General features: G+C 44.6%; 2 protein-coding genes across 4 annotated transcripts in view; one reads left to right on the forward strand and one right to left on the reverse strand.

Annotated features, from left to right (window-relative positions):
* Positions 1 to 1,860: 1,860 nt before the first annotated feature.
* LOC112873769 (cytochrome P450 89A2-like) lies at positions 1,861 to 4,363 on the forward strand. Its single transcript, XM_025936818.1, has one exon. The coding sequence runs from the start codon at positions 2,604 to 2,606 to the stop codon at positions 4,173 to 4,175; it is 1,572 nt and encodes a 523-aa protein (XP_025792603.1). The 5' UTR covers positions 1,861 to 2,603; the 3' UTR covers positions 4,176 to 4,363.
* A 2,122-nt stretch (positions 4,364 to 6,485) lies between these two features.
* The window catches only part of LOC112874452 (callose synthase 10), a 32,945-nt gene continuing 24,853 nt past the window's right edge, over positions 6,486 to 14,577 (reverse strand). For all 3 annotated transcript variants that reach the window (XM_025937771.1, XM_025937772.1, XM_025937773.1), the window contains 12 exons: positions 14,091 to 14,143; positions 13,563 to 13,739; positions 12,512 to 12,559; positions 12,259 to 12,417; positions 11,946 to 12,059; positions 11,787 to 11,875; positions 11,068 to 11,226; positions 9,767 to 9,869; positions 9,531 to 9,650; positions 7,847 to 7,897; positions 7,573 to 7,755; positions 6,486 to 7,087 (listed from right to left, as the gene is read on the reverse strand). In XM_025937771.1, the coding sequence (XP_025793556.1) occupies positions 6,851 to 7,087; positions 7,573 to 7,755; positions 7,847 to 7,897; positions 9,531 to 9,650; positions 9,767 to 9,869; positions 11,068 to 11,226; positions 11,787 to 11,875; positions 11,946 to 12,059; positions 12,259 to 12,417; positions 12,512 to 12,559; positions 13,563 to 13,739; positions 14,091 to 14,143 (1,493 nt within the window). In that variant the 3' untranslated portion in view covers positions 6,486 to 6,850. The remainder of the gene's footprint in view (positions 7,088 to 7,572; positions 7,756 to 7,846; positions 7,898 to 9,530; positions 9,651 to 9,766; positions 9,870 to 11,067; positions 11,227 to 11,786; positions 11,876 to 11,945; positions 12,060 to 12,258; positions 12,418 to 12,511; positions 12,560 to 13,562; positions 13,740 to 14,090; positions 14,144 to 14,577) is intronic.

The raw sequence follows: 14,577 nt of genomic DNA on the forward strand, positions 1-14,577 counted from the left end.
AACCTGGCGAAGGCTATGAGAATGAGGTGTCTATGGCCTTCATCGTTCACTAGATCTAGCAAAATCTTTGTATATTGCTTAAATCTCATAGAATTTTAATTTTCTCTCATACTATCTTCGTCCTAAATTATAATTTGTTTTAACTTTTCTAGATACATATATTTTGCTATACACCTAGATGTACACTGTGTCTAGATACTTAGGCAAAACTATGTATCAAAAAAGCTAAAATAAATTATAATTTAGAACCGAGGGGAGCAGTAAGCATGAGTAGACATGTACGCGATGAAATATGTGTATGTATTTGATCCTCCAATTAATAAGCGGCGACCACTATATAAATAATTTTTGTAGTAATATAATGAGTAGCGGCCTAGGTTTTCTTGGCGAGAATGCATGGGAATAAAGCAATACTGAAGAGTGTTTGCGTTGGGTAAAATTAAGTTTTGGAGTTGAGGCTACAGGAAGCTTACGCGCCGGCGCACTGTATGATTCGTACGTCACCGTATAACAACTAGCCTAATACGCGTATGGCGCGTCATCAGCTGAGACTGTAACAGGCGCTAGATGCCAGGAGGTAGCGTAAAGCAAAGATTTTCTTGTGACCTGCTCGTGCTCTTTCTCTTTGACATGTTCCTACTACGATTGGCTAGGGAGGAGGATGGAACTGGACAGGTATATCCACAGTGTTCCTAATGAAGAGGTCCAAATTTTAACACGGTTGTTCATGTTAGTTTTCCTATATATTGTTTCCATTTGACTAGCATCAGCTGCAATTATTGCAGAGTAAGGAGCTGTTTGGGAGGGATTCAATAGTGAAGCCGAAACTGGTGAAGCTAAAAAATATAGCTTCATCTAGTTTCTAGTTTATTTTAGCAAAGGTTTACAACACAGCTTTATACTATAGTATCTCATTGTGTGTAAAATAGGTGAAATCAAAACCAAAAAAGCTGTGCCAAAAGGACCCTGGCTTGTGTGAAGGATCCATCCACCCACCCATCAACTACAGCCGGGACGGAATCTTCAATTTGTTTCTTGCCCCGGGGGTCCTCCTTGGTGTGCAGAAAATATATCAGATCCCGCAAGAAGTTCACAGCTAGGAAAACTGGTCAGGCGGTGGAAAATCTCTGCGTGCCGAGCGAAGCAGACCGCACCGAGGAAAACGATGAACATGACAGTTGACGGTATTCTATTCCATCCTCGCTGCTGCTGGTCCGTGCGCGTTATTCCATCTTTTCTTTACCCGGAGTTCAAACCACCAAATGCTCGGAAGATTTGCTTTCCTTCGCATCCAAGCACGCAGAGCAGACAAAGTCATGAATAATGTGCACTTCTCCCTCCATTCAAAATTTAAGGATACATTATGTTTCGAGAAAATCTTAAGTAAACTTAGTAGTGTATCAAAAATATACAAATTGAATTTGGTTGCTTTCATGCTTCGCATATTGCTTTTATAACCATAAATGGCATATTATTCGCGGAGTACTTGAAGTAGGGTTATGTACGTGTATTTATAGCTATTTGTATCTTAACCGTGTTTTTTTAAAAAAGCTTCCTGTATGTATGAATAAGAGATCCCATCAGGTTTGTCTGCCACACTATCTTTTAAAATAGAAGATTTTGAAATGCCACACCATTTTTTAAAATGGAAGATTTTGAAATCCGCTTGCGAGGGAGGTAACATCAATCTGTCCAAATAATTAAGGGTTCGTTTGGTAAGCCTCCAGCTCTTGTCAAAACAGCTCCAGTTCTAACTTCTACAGTGAAGCGTCTTCTTTAATGAGGTTGGAATTATTTTATAAAATGTTTGGTAAAATAGCTCTACTCGTTCCTTTCTCTTTTCTCCGCGCCGCCGCAGTCCATTCTCGCGACTCTTCCTGGCCGTTCACTGCTAGCTTGCCTCCGCCGCTAGCCAAGCACTGCTGTTGCATGCTGCTGCTTGTCTGCTGCCCCGCCTCGGCCAGCTGCTCCGCATGCCCTGCTGCGCGCTTTCTGCAGCTGCTCCCTTGTAAGCCCAAGCGTGTGAGGCTGCGGCTGAGGCATGGACGGCGAGCGGTGCTCGCTCCGGTGGGTAGACATCGGCGGGCGGCGCGCCCTTCTCTAGCCTCGGAACAACCGCCGGCAAGCCTCCAACCTCCAGGTACAGCATAATTTCGGGTTAATTTTCGCCGAGTTGATGGGCAGTTTGGTAACACTGGGTGTGGGAAGGGGGAGGAGCCGGGCGGAGCCACTATTTTGGGCTCCGGCTCCGTCGATCGGTCCGTGTGAGCAGGATTTGCGGGACTTATTCGGAATTCTTTGACGGAGCTAATTAGAGGTGCCCCTCTGGTACGGCTTCACCTGAAGCCGGTGGTGAAGCCCTGCCAAGCCAAAGAGGGCCTAAAAGCAACAGCTGGTAGCCATCGACGAATCAACTGCTCAACTAGCCGCGAAGAGTCACAGCAAAAGAGCCAAAGAATAGTCTCCAAGAATATATAATCCCTTTTGCAACGGAACAAGTTGAGTCGTCGTCATCATTTCTCCTCTTCTCTATAAAACCTCACCATCACACATGGATCTAGCATCGATCTCAATTGGATCACAACGCCATCGGCACAAAAACAATGGAGCTCATGTGGCTTCTCCTCGCGGCTCTCCTCCTTCCTCTCTCCTTCATGCTGTTGTCCTCCCACGCCAAGAACGGCGGCAAGGCCAGCCGCCGCCTGCCGCCGGGGCCGGCCGTCGTGCCGGTGCTCGGCAACCTGCTGTGGGTGAGGCACCATGGGATCGACATCGTGCGCGCCATGCGCCGCCTCCACGCGCGCCACGGCCCGCTGCTCACGCTCCGCATGGGCTCCCGCCTCGAGGTCACCGTCTCCGACCGCCGCCTCGCGCACGCCGCGCTCGTCGAGCGCGGCGCCGCTCTGGCCGACCGCCCCGGGTTCGCGTCCAGGGACCTCCTGGGTCTCAACGCCGCCACCATCTCCACCTCCAGCTACGGCCCGCTGTGGCGCTTGTTCCGGCGCAACTTCGTGGCCGAGGTCGCGCACCCGGCGCGGCTCCGGCTGTTCGCGCCGGCGCGGGCGGCGGTGCTCGCCGAGCTCACGGACAAGCTGCGGCTCAGGGAGGAGGACGGGGGCGGCGACCAAGGCACCATCGTGGAAACGTTCCAGTACGCCATGTTCCGCCTCCTCGTGGCCATGTGCTTCGGGGAGCAGCTCGGCGAGCGCGCCGTGCGCGACATCGCCGCCGCGCAGCGCGACCTGCTGCTCTACTCCTCCACCAAGGTCAGGGTCTTCGCCTTCCTGCCCGCCGTCACGACGCGCCTCTTCCGCGGCCGCCTGCAGGCCATGTTCGCCATGCGCCAAAGGCTCAAGGACATGTACATGCCGCTGATCGACGCGCGCAGGGAGCGCAAGAAGCTCGGACTCGGAGCCGTGCCGCCTGAGCCGCAGGACGAGACAACGACGCTGCCGCACTCTTACGTCGACACGCTTCTGGACATCCGGCTCGCCGACGACGGCGGGCGCGCGCTGACCGACGACGAGATGATTGCGCTGTGCTCGGAGTTCCTCAACGGCGGCACGGACACCACGTCCACGGCGCTGCAGTGGATCATGGCTGAGCTTGTCAAGAACCCGGCCATCCAGGAAAAGCTCCACGACGAGATCAAGTCCACAATGGCCTCCACCGGCTCGGATCATATCTCCGAGGAGGACGTGCTCAAGATGCCGTACCTGAAGGCGGTGGTGCTGGAAGGCCTCCGGCGCCACCCGCCGGGTCACATGGTGCTGCCGCACGCGCCGGCGGAGGACATGGAGCTGGGCGGGTACGTGATCCCGAAGGGCACGACGGTGAACTTCTTGGTGGCGGACATGGGCATGGACGAGCGGGCGTGGGAGCGGCCGACGGAGTTCGCGCCGGAGAGGTTCATGCCGGGCGGCGACGGCGAAGGCGTTGACATCACGGGCACGCGAGAGATCAGGATGATGCCGTTCGGGGCCGGGCGGAGGATCTGCCCCGGGCTCAACGTCGCGACGCTTCACCTCGAGTACTTCGTGGCGAACCTGGTGCGCGTGTTCGAGTGGCGAAGCGCGGAGGGGGAGGAGGTGGACGTGGACGGCGAGAAGGCTGAGTTCACCATCGTCATGGCCAAGCCGCTCCAGGCGCGCATCGTGCCCAGAGGAGCTGCTTGAGACTTGGCGAGACTGTGTTGCGTGCTTGCTTGATTGTACCGTGTCAATGAACTTGCTAGTAGTACTAGGTAATTGTTGCTTTGTAAATTGTAATGGTGAATTAGTGGATAATGCCATTTTGTTGCTAGTGGATTTTTCATAGATTTTGCCTGGATGAAAACAAAAGCCACATTCATCCACCTTTTATATTGAACGGAGGTCGACCACTGATCTGAATCCGAGCCCAAAAAAAAATGACTGCCTTTTGGATAGAATCAATGAGAACTATAGAGACACAAAGGATGTGCAAAATGAAATGTATCAGTTCTCGTTAGCAAATTCAATGATCTTTTATGACTTGATCGATGCCTAACAAATTGATGATGAGGAATTGGCGAGCAAGATGATTCAAGCACTTAATAATTTTAAAAGCTAAACTAGATTTTTTTTAATTTCCAAAAAATGCAAAACCTACCTTTGAAACCATCCAAGGGGCTAAATTTATCTAGTTTCAATAGTTGAATGGTCCCGGTGTCCAGTTTTGTACTTGAAGGTTAAAAATTAGATTTTTGGGATAACTAAAATTTTCCCTAAGAAAAAAAAAGCAAAAATTACCTTGGAGATCCGAAATGCTTGAAAGCATGCATCTTTATTGAGCAAATTTTGCCAAATTCCTCCCTGTGTTTTTTTAGTATAAAAAGATACCACGTTGGGATTGCACTTGTGTATTTATTTTTCTTACGCCATCTTTGAGCTAATTATAAGCTCCGCAAAAATGTTCAACAATTGAGTTTTGTAACAACTTATTAATTGCCAAAGATATTGCTAAAAAATAGCGAGCTCAACTTTATTTCTTCTTAGGTGTATACTAAAACACAATATGATTTTCAATTTTAAGATAACACTAAACAATGACTATGTTCTCACTATATGGTAAGAAGTATTGTCCTAAGTCAGACTATTTTAAGTTTGCCAAATTTTTAGAGTACGAATATTTATGGCATCAAATAGGTATACTATGAAAGCAAAATGAGCGTGCTCAACTACTCATCCGGATGCGAGTCCTCGACTCGACATATGTGCTCGCATTTTTCTAAATATATTTCATGATTTAACTAGCATGATTTTTTTTCAGTGGTAGACAACGTGCTCATCGATAACAAGGCGTCTACGGTGACTTTGCGTTTGCGTCTATACTATATTTCGCAAAATAAAATATACTACAAAAATGTGGTTCATGATTAATTTAATGTTACTTATTTGCTATAATAAAATACTGGTATATTTTTGTATAAATTTAATCAAACTTAAAATAGTTTAACTTATAATAAAGTTAGAAGTGCAATTGTTTTTTTGGGGGGGGGGTGTTTCCCTATATAAACTAGTCAATATCTTGTGACGCTTACTTTCATACAATAAATTCACTTTTGAAAACTTGGCATTGACTGATAAGATAGTTTGTTTAGCGCAGTGAAAGAGTTGCTTTCTAGGTGACGTAATTAAAATATCCGATAAATCGCTTTCCTGTTTTCAATTCGTGTGTGTGTGGTTGGTGGGCCAGGGGGCGACTAGCTCATCCTCAGATGTTATCTCTTCCATGGTGTGTTAATCTTTACTATGGGATTAGAACATTGGCATATGCTGCCGAGTATTCAAGACACTTGCAATCCGTAGGATGGATTTATGCTTTGGTAGTCAATCCAAATGCTTATAAACCGTAGCATTTGCATGTAACCAAAAAACTGTTTCAGTAGTTGACTAGTTTCACATATATTTATCGAAAGGTGGTCAATATCTTGCCAGCCTGCTCTATCTTCCACGTTGCTTGCCAGTGTTCATGAAGTTTTCGAAAGTGTCATGTACGAGGTTCGCGACGTTCTTATCTGCACGGTTGAACATGAAACTTTAGAGAAACCATTAAGAACCTGCACCTGCGGTGTGCTGTGGTTTAGTCTCTATATTTGTTTTAAAAAAGTAAATCCATTCTCTGTAGTTTGCCGTCATCCCTTCTCTTTCTTGAATCCGTCTGCATCACCCTTCGTTGGTGGGTTCAGCTTCAGCCAATCTTGCAGCCCTGCTAGGCTGCTACCCCAGCACATGTGCCTAGCAGCAAACTACAAGCAGATATTGTTGAAGTATGCTTATATAGACAAGTTACACATTGATACGGCACTTCGGAGGGCATGACGGCAAACGGAAAAACACCATTCTTGGACGCCAGCTCTCAAGGGCTGCTCTATTGCGCCGGAGTTGCACCTTGAATTTTGTGCAATAAACTTACAAGGTTCGACATGTAAACACTAAACAGTATTTCGTAATTCAAAAAATCTATTAACTGAACATATGCCATTTCATGGAACTTGCAAAGCGTTTCTGACGGAGTTGAAGCACGTCGTTTCTTGCACAACCCGAACGGGCACAGACGCAACATACATACTGCTGCTAGACCATCGGAACAAAAAACTGGCTTCGTGAAGACCAGGTGAACGTACATCTGCTCAGGTTACAATAATGAATACATCTCTACTGCCGTAGCTGTTCCTTCAAAACAATTAGCATCCAAATAACCGAGGCAATTATGTACAGAGGCTGGCTTTTCCAAATCTGAGTAATAACCCTCGCTAAATTGTTCGAGCCAACTAACTACGCAGCCCTCACTAATTCCAAGAATGTACAACAGAAACATACGAGGCCTTTTATGTCTGCTGATTCGCCTTGTTTCCCGCCAGTATGAGGGAGATCTCCAGGCCACGACTGAATGCTTGGTTGAAGAGGATGCGTGACTGAAATGTTGACACGAAGGGGAACCATGAGAAGAAAACGATTGGCACAAAGATGAGGGCGCCCATTCCTGCATCATACATCCGTGCAATCTCGCGTACAGAGTCCCAGAGCCCGAGGGTTTTTACTACCCTCTTCCATGTGATGGCCAGCTGCCATGACAAGAAAAAGTTAGCAGGGCATTGTCATGACAAACTAATGTGATGACCCAAGCACATGAACTTGAGTTTGGCAGAATTGCACTATCCATATACACATGTTCCTTCTAATTGCTATAGTGATAAAACTTGATATTCCACCAGGATTATGGTTAACTAAGTTATCTCCAGAAGTACTATTAGCATATTTAGTAGAAGTATTATAGACATATTTGGTACTGTAAGACAATGAGAATGTTACTGGAATACATTCTTCGACATCAATTATATATTTTTCAAAATAAAAAAAATGGAAGCTAAAGCGGTGAAACAAGACAAAGACAAGTTGGTAAACGGGCTAATAGTGTGATCAATTCACTATGCAAGCATCAAAGGGCTACCCATGACAGCAGCAAAGTTACCAGCCACTAATTTGATACTTGGAATATTCTACTATTGCTTTGATTAAGTAGGAGATACAAGGATGTTGTAGTACTTACACATAAAACACACCAACCAGTTGCTATAAAAGCAAGTGCACTCGCAAACAAATCAGCAATAGTGAAGCGGGTGAATACAATAAGTAGCGCAATTCCTGCAATAATTCCAATAGCAAGGAGGCCCTGCAGAAACCGAACAAAAGTCGGCAAGGCAGTTGACTTCTTCGGAGTTGCAGTAAAAAGCTGAAACCAGAACAAAAACTTAGCTTAGAGTTCATCCATATGATCTGAAAACGTGCAATATATGAAAGCCTAAATAATTAACATGATGAACCTTGAAAAGGAGAACCATAACAAAGAGAACAATCCATGAGAAACCATAGACCTGGACAGTAACAAAGGCATTAGTATAGGAAGAAGTTAGAAAGAGAGAAACATGGTTGGTGGTAGGAACAGAAGTAAAGCATGATGTGCGTCCTGCTATACTACTATTATGTTTTTATGTTACTTATTTTAAACACTTAGGCTATGAATATCTACAATAGCCACTTCAACACTGAAATCCATGACAAAGATTACAAGGGAAAAATGAAGAGACCCAATAACATTTATTTACTAAGACCATATTACATGTTACACTCCAAATTTATCAAATCACAAGAACATATTTTTAGGTCCAAACATTTGACATATATACCTAGGTGGTGTTTGGCTGTGGCGAATGTAATGCTAACTGATTACAATGGGTATCTGATTGTGTTGCCTACTGTTTGTTCCGGTGGCTCTGTAATTGAATCCCGTGTAACCGGATGCGGGCTAGTAGAGAGCTGATACCACACTCCAAATGCAGCGCAATCGGATAACACCGCGGAGGACATCACATCGGTCTAGAAGAAAACAGAACATGGGAGAGAATATGGAAGAGTTGGGCACCTAGCATGTGCAAATTTTTCATGTGGACTGCTGCACTAAATAGGTGTTGGACAGCTGATCGCCTAGCCAGGAAAGGTCTTCCCCATCCTGCAGTCTGCTCTCTATGCGACCAGGTTGAAGAAACAGCTGACCAGCTGCTGGTCACGTGTGTATTCTCCCGTCAGGTTTGGTTCAGGGTTCTGCAGAAATTCGGCTTACAGATTTTAGCTCCACAGACCGACCTTTTCTTCTCTGATTGGTCGGCAGCTGCAAGCGCAAGAGTGGACGGCCAGGTCCAAAAAGGATTCAATTCCATCATCATCTTGGGAGCCTGGTCCATCTGGAAACACTGGAATCGATGCGTCTTCAATGGGGCTCCTCCTGATGTGTCGTGTGGTTTCTGTCATCGAAGAGGAGTTACACCAGTGGTCTATACCCGAGGCTCGAGGAGTGTCACACCTCCTCGCCATTGGTTCTCAGGCTGTTTAGGTTCTGGCCTGTTTAGTTGGTTAGGTCTCAGCTATTTGTGCCGTATGTAATAGTTTTCAGGTTTTTCTCTGTAAGGGCGTGATACAGGCCCCTTTCTGTATCACTTGGGGTTTCCTACCCCTTTCTTTCTTCTTAATATATTGATGTGCAGCTCTCCTGCGCGTTTGAGAAAAAAGAAGCAAACAGAACATGTATTCTGATACATCCCTTGCATTCGCAGCGTATTCTGATTTCATTACCGTTTGCATTTGCACTTGCCAACCAAACAGCACCCTAGTTGAATTCTTTGAAGACCTGGAAGGTGAAGCTATAGGTCGTACTAGCATACAGATGCTTTCCGTGAGGATAGGGTAAAGCGCTATGCTGATTCCTACTTGCATTGAGGTGCCACCATTGATCAGTTTGATCAAAAACGCAGAAATGAGAAGTGAAAACAAAACTTAGGCATGATATATAAAATTCTTAAAAAAGGTTTAATACCAGTGAATAATCGGGTTAATAAGAAGGGGCAAAGCAATTGAAGAACATTTAAAGGGAGATACAGTAGGGGAAGCCCCTAGTGTGAGCAATTGAAGAGTTTACAGTGACGAACTACTAACTGAGAGAGCTCAACTTACTGCAAGGGATGTATTATGCGACGTAATCTTAAGCTTGTACACAATGCCATACTGAAAAATGAGAAATCTGAGGCTCAAGATTGTCTCTAGAATACGTCCTCTGAAAGTCCGGATATGACTCTGTATAAACATATTGAGATGACTTAATTAAACAGTGTTAATTGTTCAGTAAAAAGAACAAACTATCTAGGGTTAAAATAAATATATAGTTCAAACACTGGTGCATCCTTGCTGACCTGCTCCTCATCCCACCAGCTTTCCCAACTATTATCACCCTTTACACCCACTCCTCCTTTATAAAGTAACCAGTTTGTCCAGTCATCAAAGTCCTCCACAGTCCTGATATTTCCAATAATGCAGAGTAAGTACAATAAGTTATCAAGCATCCATGTCTCTTATGCATACCAAAACAAAAACATGTTCTTAGAGCCTGTTTCTATAATCTAGCTTATATAAGCTCATGTTCATGTGGTCAACAAACACCCCAACTATAGATGTCCAAACAGCCCGACACGGAGCCCGGCTTTTTATCCCAGCCTAAGGACGACACGGCCTGGTAGCACTTGTCGTGTTTGGCTGCCACCTTGGCACGCCGAGCGGCACGGACTGCCTGATAAGGCCTGTCACACCTCCAAATATAATCCTACCGCAAGCCTGCTGGAAATCGTAGCCCGGCGCCTCTCCCCATTTCTCCTCCTTAGCTCGGCAGCTCCCCCTTTCGACGCTCAAACTCCGCCTCCTCGACCACCCCACCCTCTGCTGCCGGCCTCAGCCTCCTCGACCCCGCCGCCTCTCTCCCGCAGCAGCTCCTCTGCGCGCTGCTGCTGCTACCCCCCCCAACACACACACACACACACACACACACACCGCCACCGCTGCCCCCCTCCGCCACCGGAGCCAAGGAAGGAAGGCCACCAGTCAATGGTCGCTGCTCACGTCCCCTTCTTCCTCCCCGCGCAAATCTGCGGCGTGGCGCTGGCGGCCTGGCGTGGTGCGGAGGCCTCCACAGGCTGTGGGCTGGCTCAGCACGCTAGGCCAGCCGTGCTTTATGTGCCAGCACAGCACGAAATAGGCACGGCGTGCCCGTGCCTGGGTCAAGGGCGCAGCCCACCCGTGGGCAGGCACAGCATGGCACGGCAGCACCACCATGCCATGCCAGGCCCAGTCAAGTTGTGCCCGGGAACGTGCTGGGTCGTTTGGCCATCTATAACCCCAACTTATAAAAGCCATCATACAATAATCTAGGCTCCCCAGCTTATATAATCCTCTAAGCTCCCCTGGACCAACTTATTTCAGCTTATTTTAGTTTTGTTTTTCTTCCACACCTATAAGCTGGATTATATAATCTTTTGGGGGGGGGGGGGGGGTAAACATTATTTTCCTATGCATCCAGTGAAAATATTCATCAATATGGTGTTATGTTTCTCCACGATGTAAAAAGCCACCTAACTGTCAATTCTCCCAATCAATGGTCTCATTCGATTCCAAATACCAACTTAGAGGAAAGGATTTAAAGGTAGGATTAGAATAAACATACTTCTGCCACTCAAAACCAGAGGGGTTGAATATGTAAGGCGCGAAAAGCCAAGACATGACAAGGAACCAGCTACTGATAGTTATCAGAATAAATGAAGATGAACCGCCCTTCGTGTAACCATACGCAATGTAAATGATGAGGAGGAGAGCAACCTCAAGCCTGCAATAAGAATGTCTTTCCGATCAATCACCAACTAGTCCAAGCAAGCACACTTTATTAGAACTGCAGTGTCAGAACCCAGTAATGCCTAAGAAAAACAAATATCAAGTGTTTCCAGGTTTGATTCTGAACCTAAAGCACAGAAACACAGGTTTGTCCTCACACAAGTTACGGTAATGGTTCAGATTCCATGTTATGGATGCATCGATACACCCACTGTTAAACAATAAATTCGACCTTGTTACTCCAGTAGGCATGTGGCACAGTAATATAAGATATTACTCCCTCTGTTCCAAATTATAGGTCGTTTTGGCTGTTCTAGGTACAAAGATTTTGCTATGCATCTAGATATACACTATGTCTAGATACATTGCAAAAACTATGTATATAAAAAAGCCAAAATAACCTATAAACTGTAATGGAGGGAGTACAAGCAATTGCACTGACATAATAAATTAGCACTCTTATCTATTATAGGAAGATATGTTTGCGCAACCTTTTATAATACAGGTCAACTTCCTATAAGAATTTATGACTACTTTGGAAAGTAAATAACTTACGCTTTGACAAAGTGGCTTCGCGAATAAAGCCTATAATTTTCAGCAAACTTTATGTGGCGAACAACAAATCCTCTTCCAGTAGCATGATACTGCATAAAGGAAACATTCAGCAAAAAATCTAGCAAGTGATACTTTTAACAATTAATACGACTTTTGTACCTTTGCACCACCATGAAGGATCGTTCTACCAAAGTAATGTGTTCTTGTTCCAAGCGAAAAGGTGAAAAAGACTGAGCAAAACTGGAGCTGCATTGTAATAAAACTAAAAACAGCCTGCAAAAGATTGAACATTATGATGTGATAACAAATACCCAGTAAGGTCTTGTTCGGTTTGGAGGGGATTGAAGGGGGTTGGGAGGGATCAAATCCCCAACAAGCCAAAATCCCACTCAATCCCTCCCTATCCCCTTGAGAAGGGGATTGACCGAACAAGCCCTAAAGAAGAGATATATTTTTCAAAAAAAAAAGCCACCTTCATCAGCCCCAGCTCCAAAATGAAACCCATTATCATTGGAACTGCTGTAAAAATACCAATCTGGACCAGAAACTGAGCATTCAAAGCAGCATCTAGTGCTGTGTTCCCCAAAAACCTAGCCTGGCGAGATATTGAGTAGTCAAGTCCAGAGAGTGCCTGAAAATTACAATACCAAATCTCAGACAAATTAAAATTCAGAGAAATCCACATAAAAGTGGAGAATAATACATTGAGAATTGAAAGTGCTCACCAGATAAACCCTTCCGTACAAGAAGATATACACAGTTAAAACAGTCATCTGCGCGCATAAATGAACAAACAAGTCAACAGACTGGTAATTAATAAGTTGAAAGTCTCAGAATCAGTTCACTATGAACTAATTCCTATTGCAGAATTGTTCAAGGTGGATATCAAGAACCAGGTTTCCTTGCCAGGGATGGAAAAACAGATCAGATTTCCAATGCAAATTTCAATGCAATGTTGAAAATTAATACTATCCAAAATATTCAAAAGTTCAACAAGCTTTGTGGTTTGAGCTCAACGGCAAAAGGGAATATTCAAGATAGATTCCTATCATGAATCAAGAACAAATTCAATTCAACAATTTACCAAACAGCATTTTGGGACTCTGATAGAAGCTGGGCTCTATTTTCATAAGCCTCCAAAGTTGTGGCATCAGCTTTCTGGAGAAGCTGCAGTTCAGTTGTAGTGGCCAGATGAATCTGGCTGGGTAGCTGACGACAGAGGGGAGAGATCAAGTCTCCTGCTCTGCACTTAGATTAGAAGGAGGTGGAGGAAGTAAATTCTATTGCTTCATGTTCCAGATACAGGGCCTTCATATATATAAGTAAATTCTATTGCTTGATGTTCCAGATACAGGGCCTTCATATATATAGGGCAATCCCTTTGCCCCTTGCTCGAGCTGTCAACAACTCGAGATAAACCAAATCCCAAACAAACTGAACCTTAAACTGACCAAAGTCGTCCATCTAAAATCCTGAACTAACAAAATTCAATCTAAGATAACTATGATGCTTGGGCTGCATCCTGCGTCTTCGTGGCCTTCTTGTTGAGCCGGGAGTACTTCCGGCCCCACATGACAGCAGTATGCAGGCATGCCGCGTCAATGCTGTTGCAATTTCTAGCTATATGGGCACTCAGGTAACCACATGCTGTATTGCAAGTTAAGATGCCACGGAAAGAACCCAGTAAACACATGAGATGCTACAGAAAAATCCAGCATCCATAAAATAAACCCATATGCAGAGGCAGCATAAGGGAGGGAAGGAGGTGGGGAATACCATTGTGCAGACATAATAACCAACAGTGGTGAAAAAGAAGGTTAGCATCCTGAAGAAGTCAAATAACTGCCCCAGCCGATACACATCTCGGCTGAGAACTTGCTCGCCGTTGCCTCCAGCTACTTTCCCCTCAAAAAGTGCAATTTGGTTCAAGCCAACATCCCGACCTTTCCCAACCTGAAAAGAAGAATAATTTGTATTCCCTTATAAACTTCTGGGAATAGTAAATATGGAGGTAGTGGTATATGCACTCATTGAATAAATGCAAGCATGCGTGCCCTTCAAAGAATCTACAATGTCATCAATATAAATGTTAGCACGTGCGCTTGCAACTTTGTGTGCACATGGTCGTAACATGTGCACTATATACTAAGTGATAATCAATTCTGATGTCTAAGTTTCACCAGTCTTCTGAATTGTAATGCACATATTAATATTTTCAAGTGCAAAAGTATGCAAGTGCGCATGTCCTGTTAAGTCAAATAACCGCGAATATTTAAAGGTTAACAAGGGAACTTAAATATTAACCTGTATATATTCATGGTGTGTGATGTTCCCTTGGCGCAGAGTCGAATTGAATCCTGCAGAATAGTTCACGCTTAAAGAACTTTGAAGAGTTCAGGTATCCAATATGAAACCAGAAGTGATGCAATGTGTATAGTTATTTATAATGTGATAGAAATAACAAAAACAGAGATGATATTACAGAATCAACATCCCTTCCATAAGTACACATATTCTCCCAGAACTATAATAAGCCACACATCTTTTTCAAAATAATATAATAAGCCACACGTACATAAACAATATAATTGTGTAATCATAACATCTGGTTATTTCAGGAACAGAATATATCCACAACATTTTGAACAACAGTCCAATTTCTAGTGACAGAAAACTCACACACATGAAGCTGAAATAGTCACAATTCCTTTTCTTAAGGACTTAAATCTGGTTCCAAGCATCAAATACAACGAAGCACAACTGCCACCATGTCAAACTCATGATGAAACTT

Source organism: Panicum hallii, chromosome 9 (genome assembly GCF_002211085.1).
Source record: "Panicum hallii strain FIL2 chromosome 9, PHallii_v3.1, whole genome shotgun sequence".
Taxonomy (NCBI): domain Eukaryota; kingdom Viridiplantae; phylum Streptophyta; class Magnoliopsida; order Poales; family Poaceae; genus Panicum; species Panicum hallii.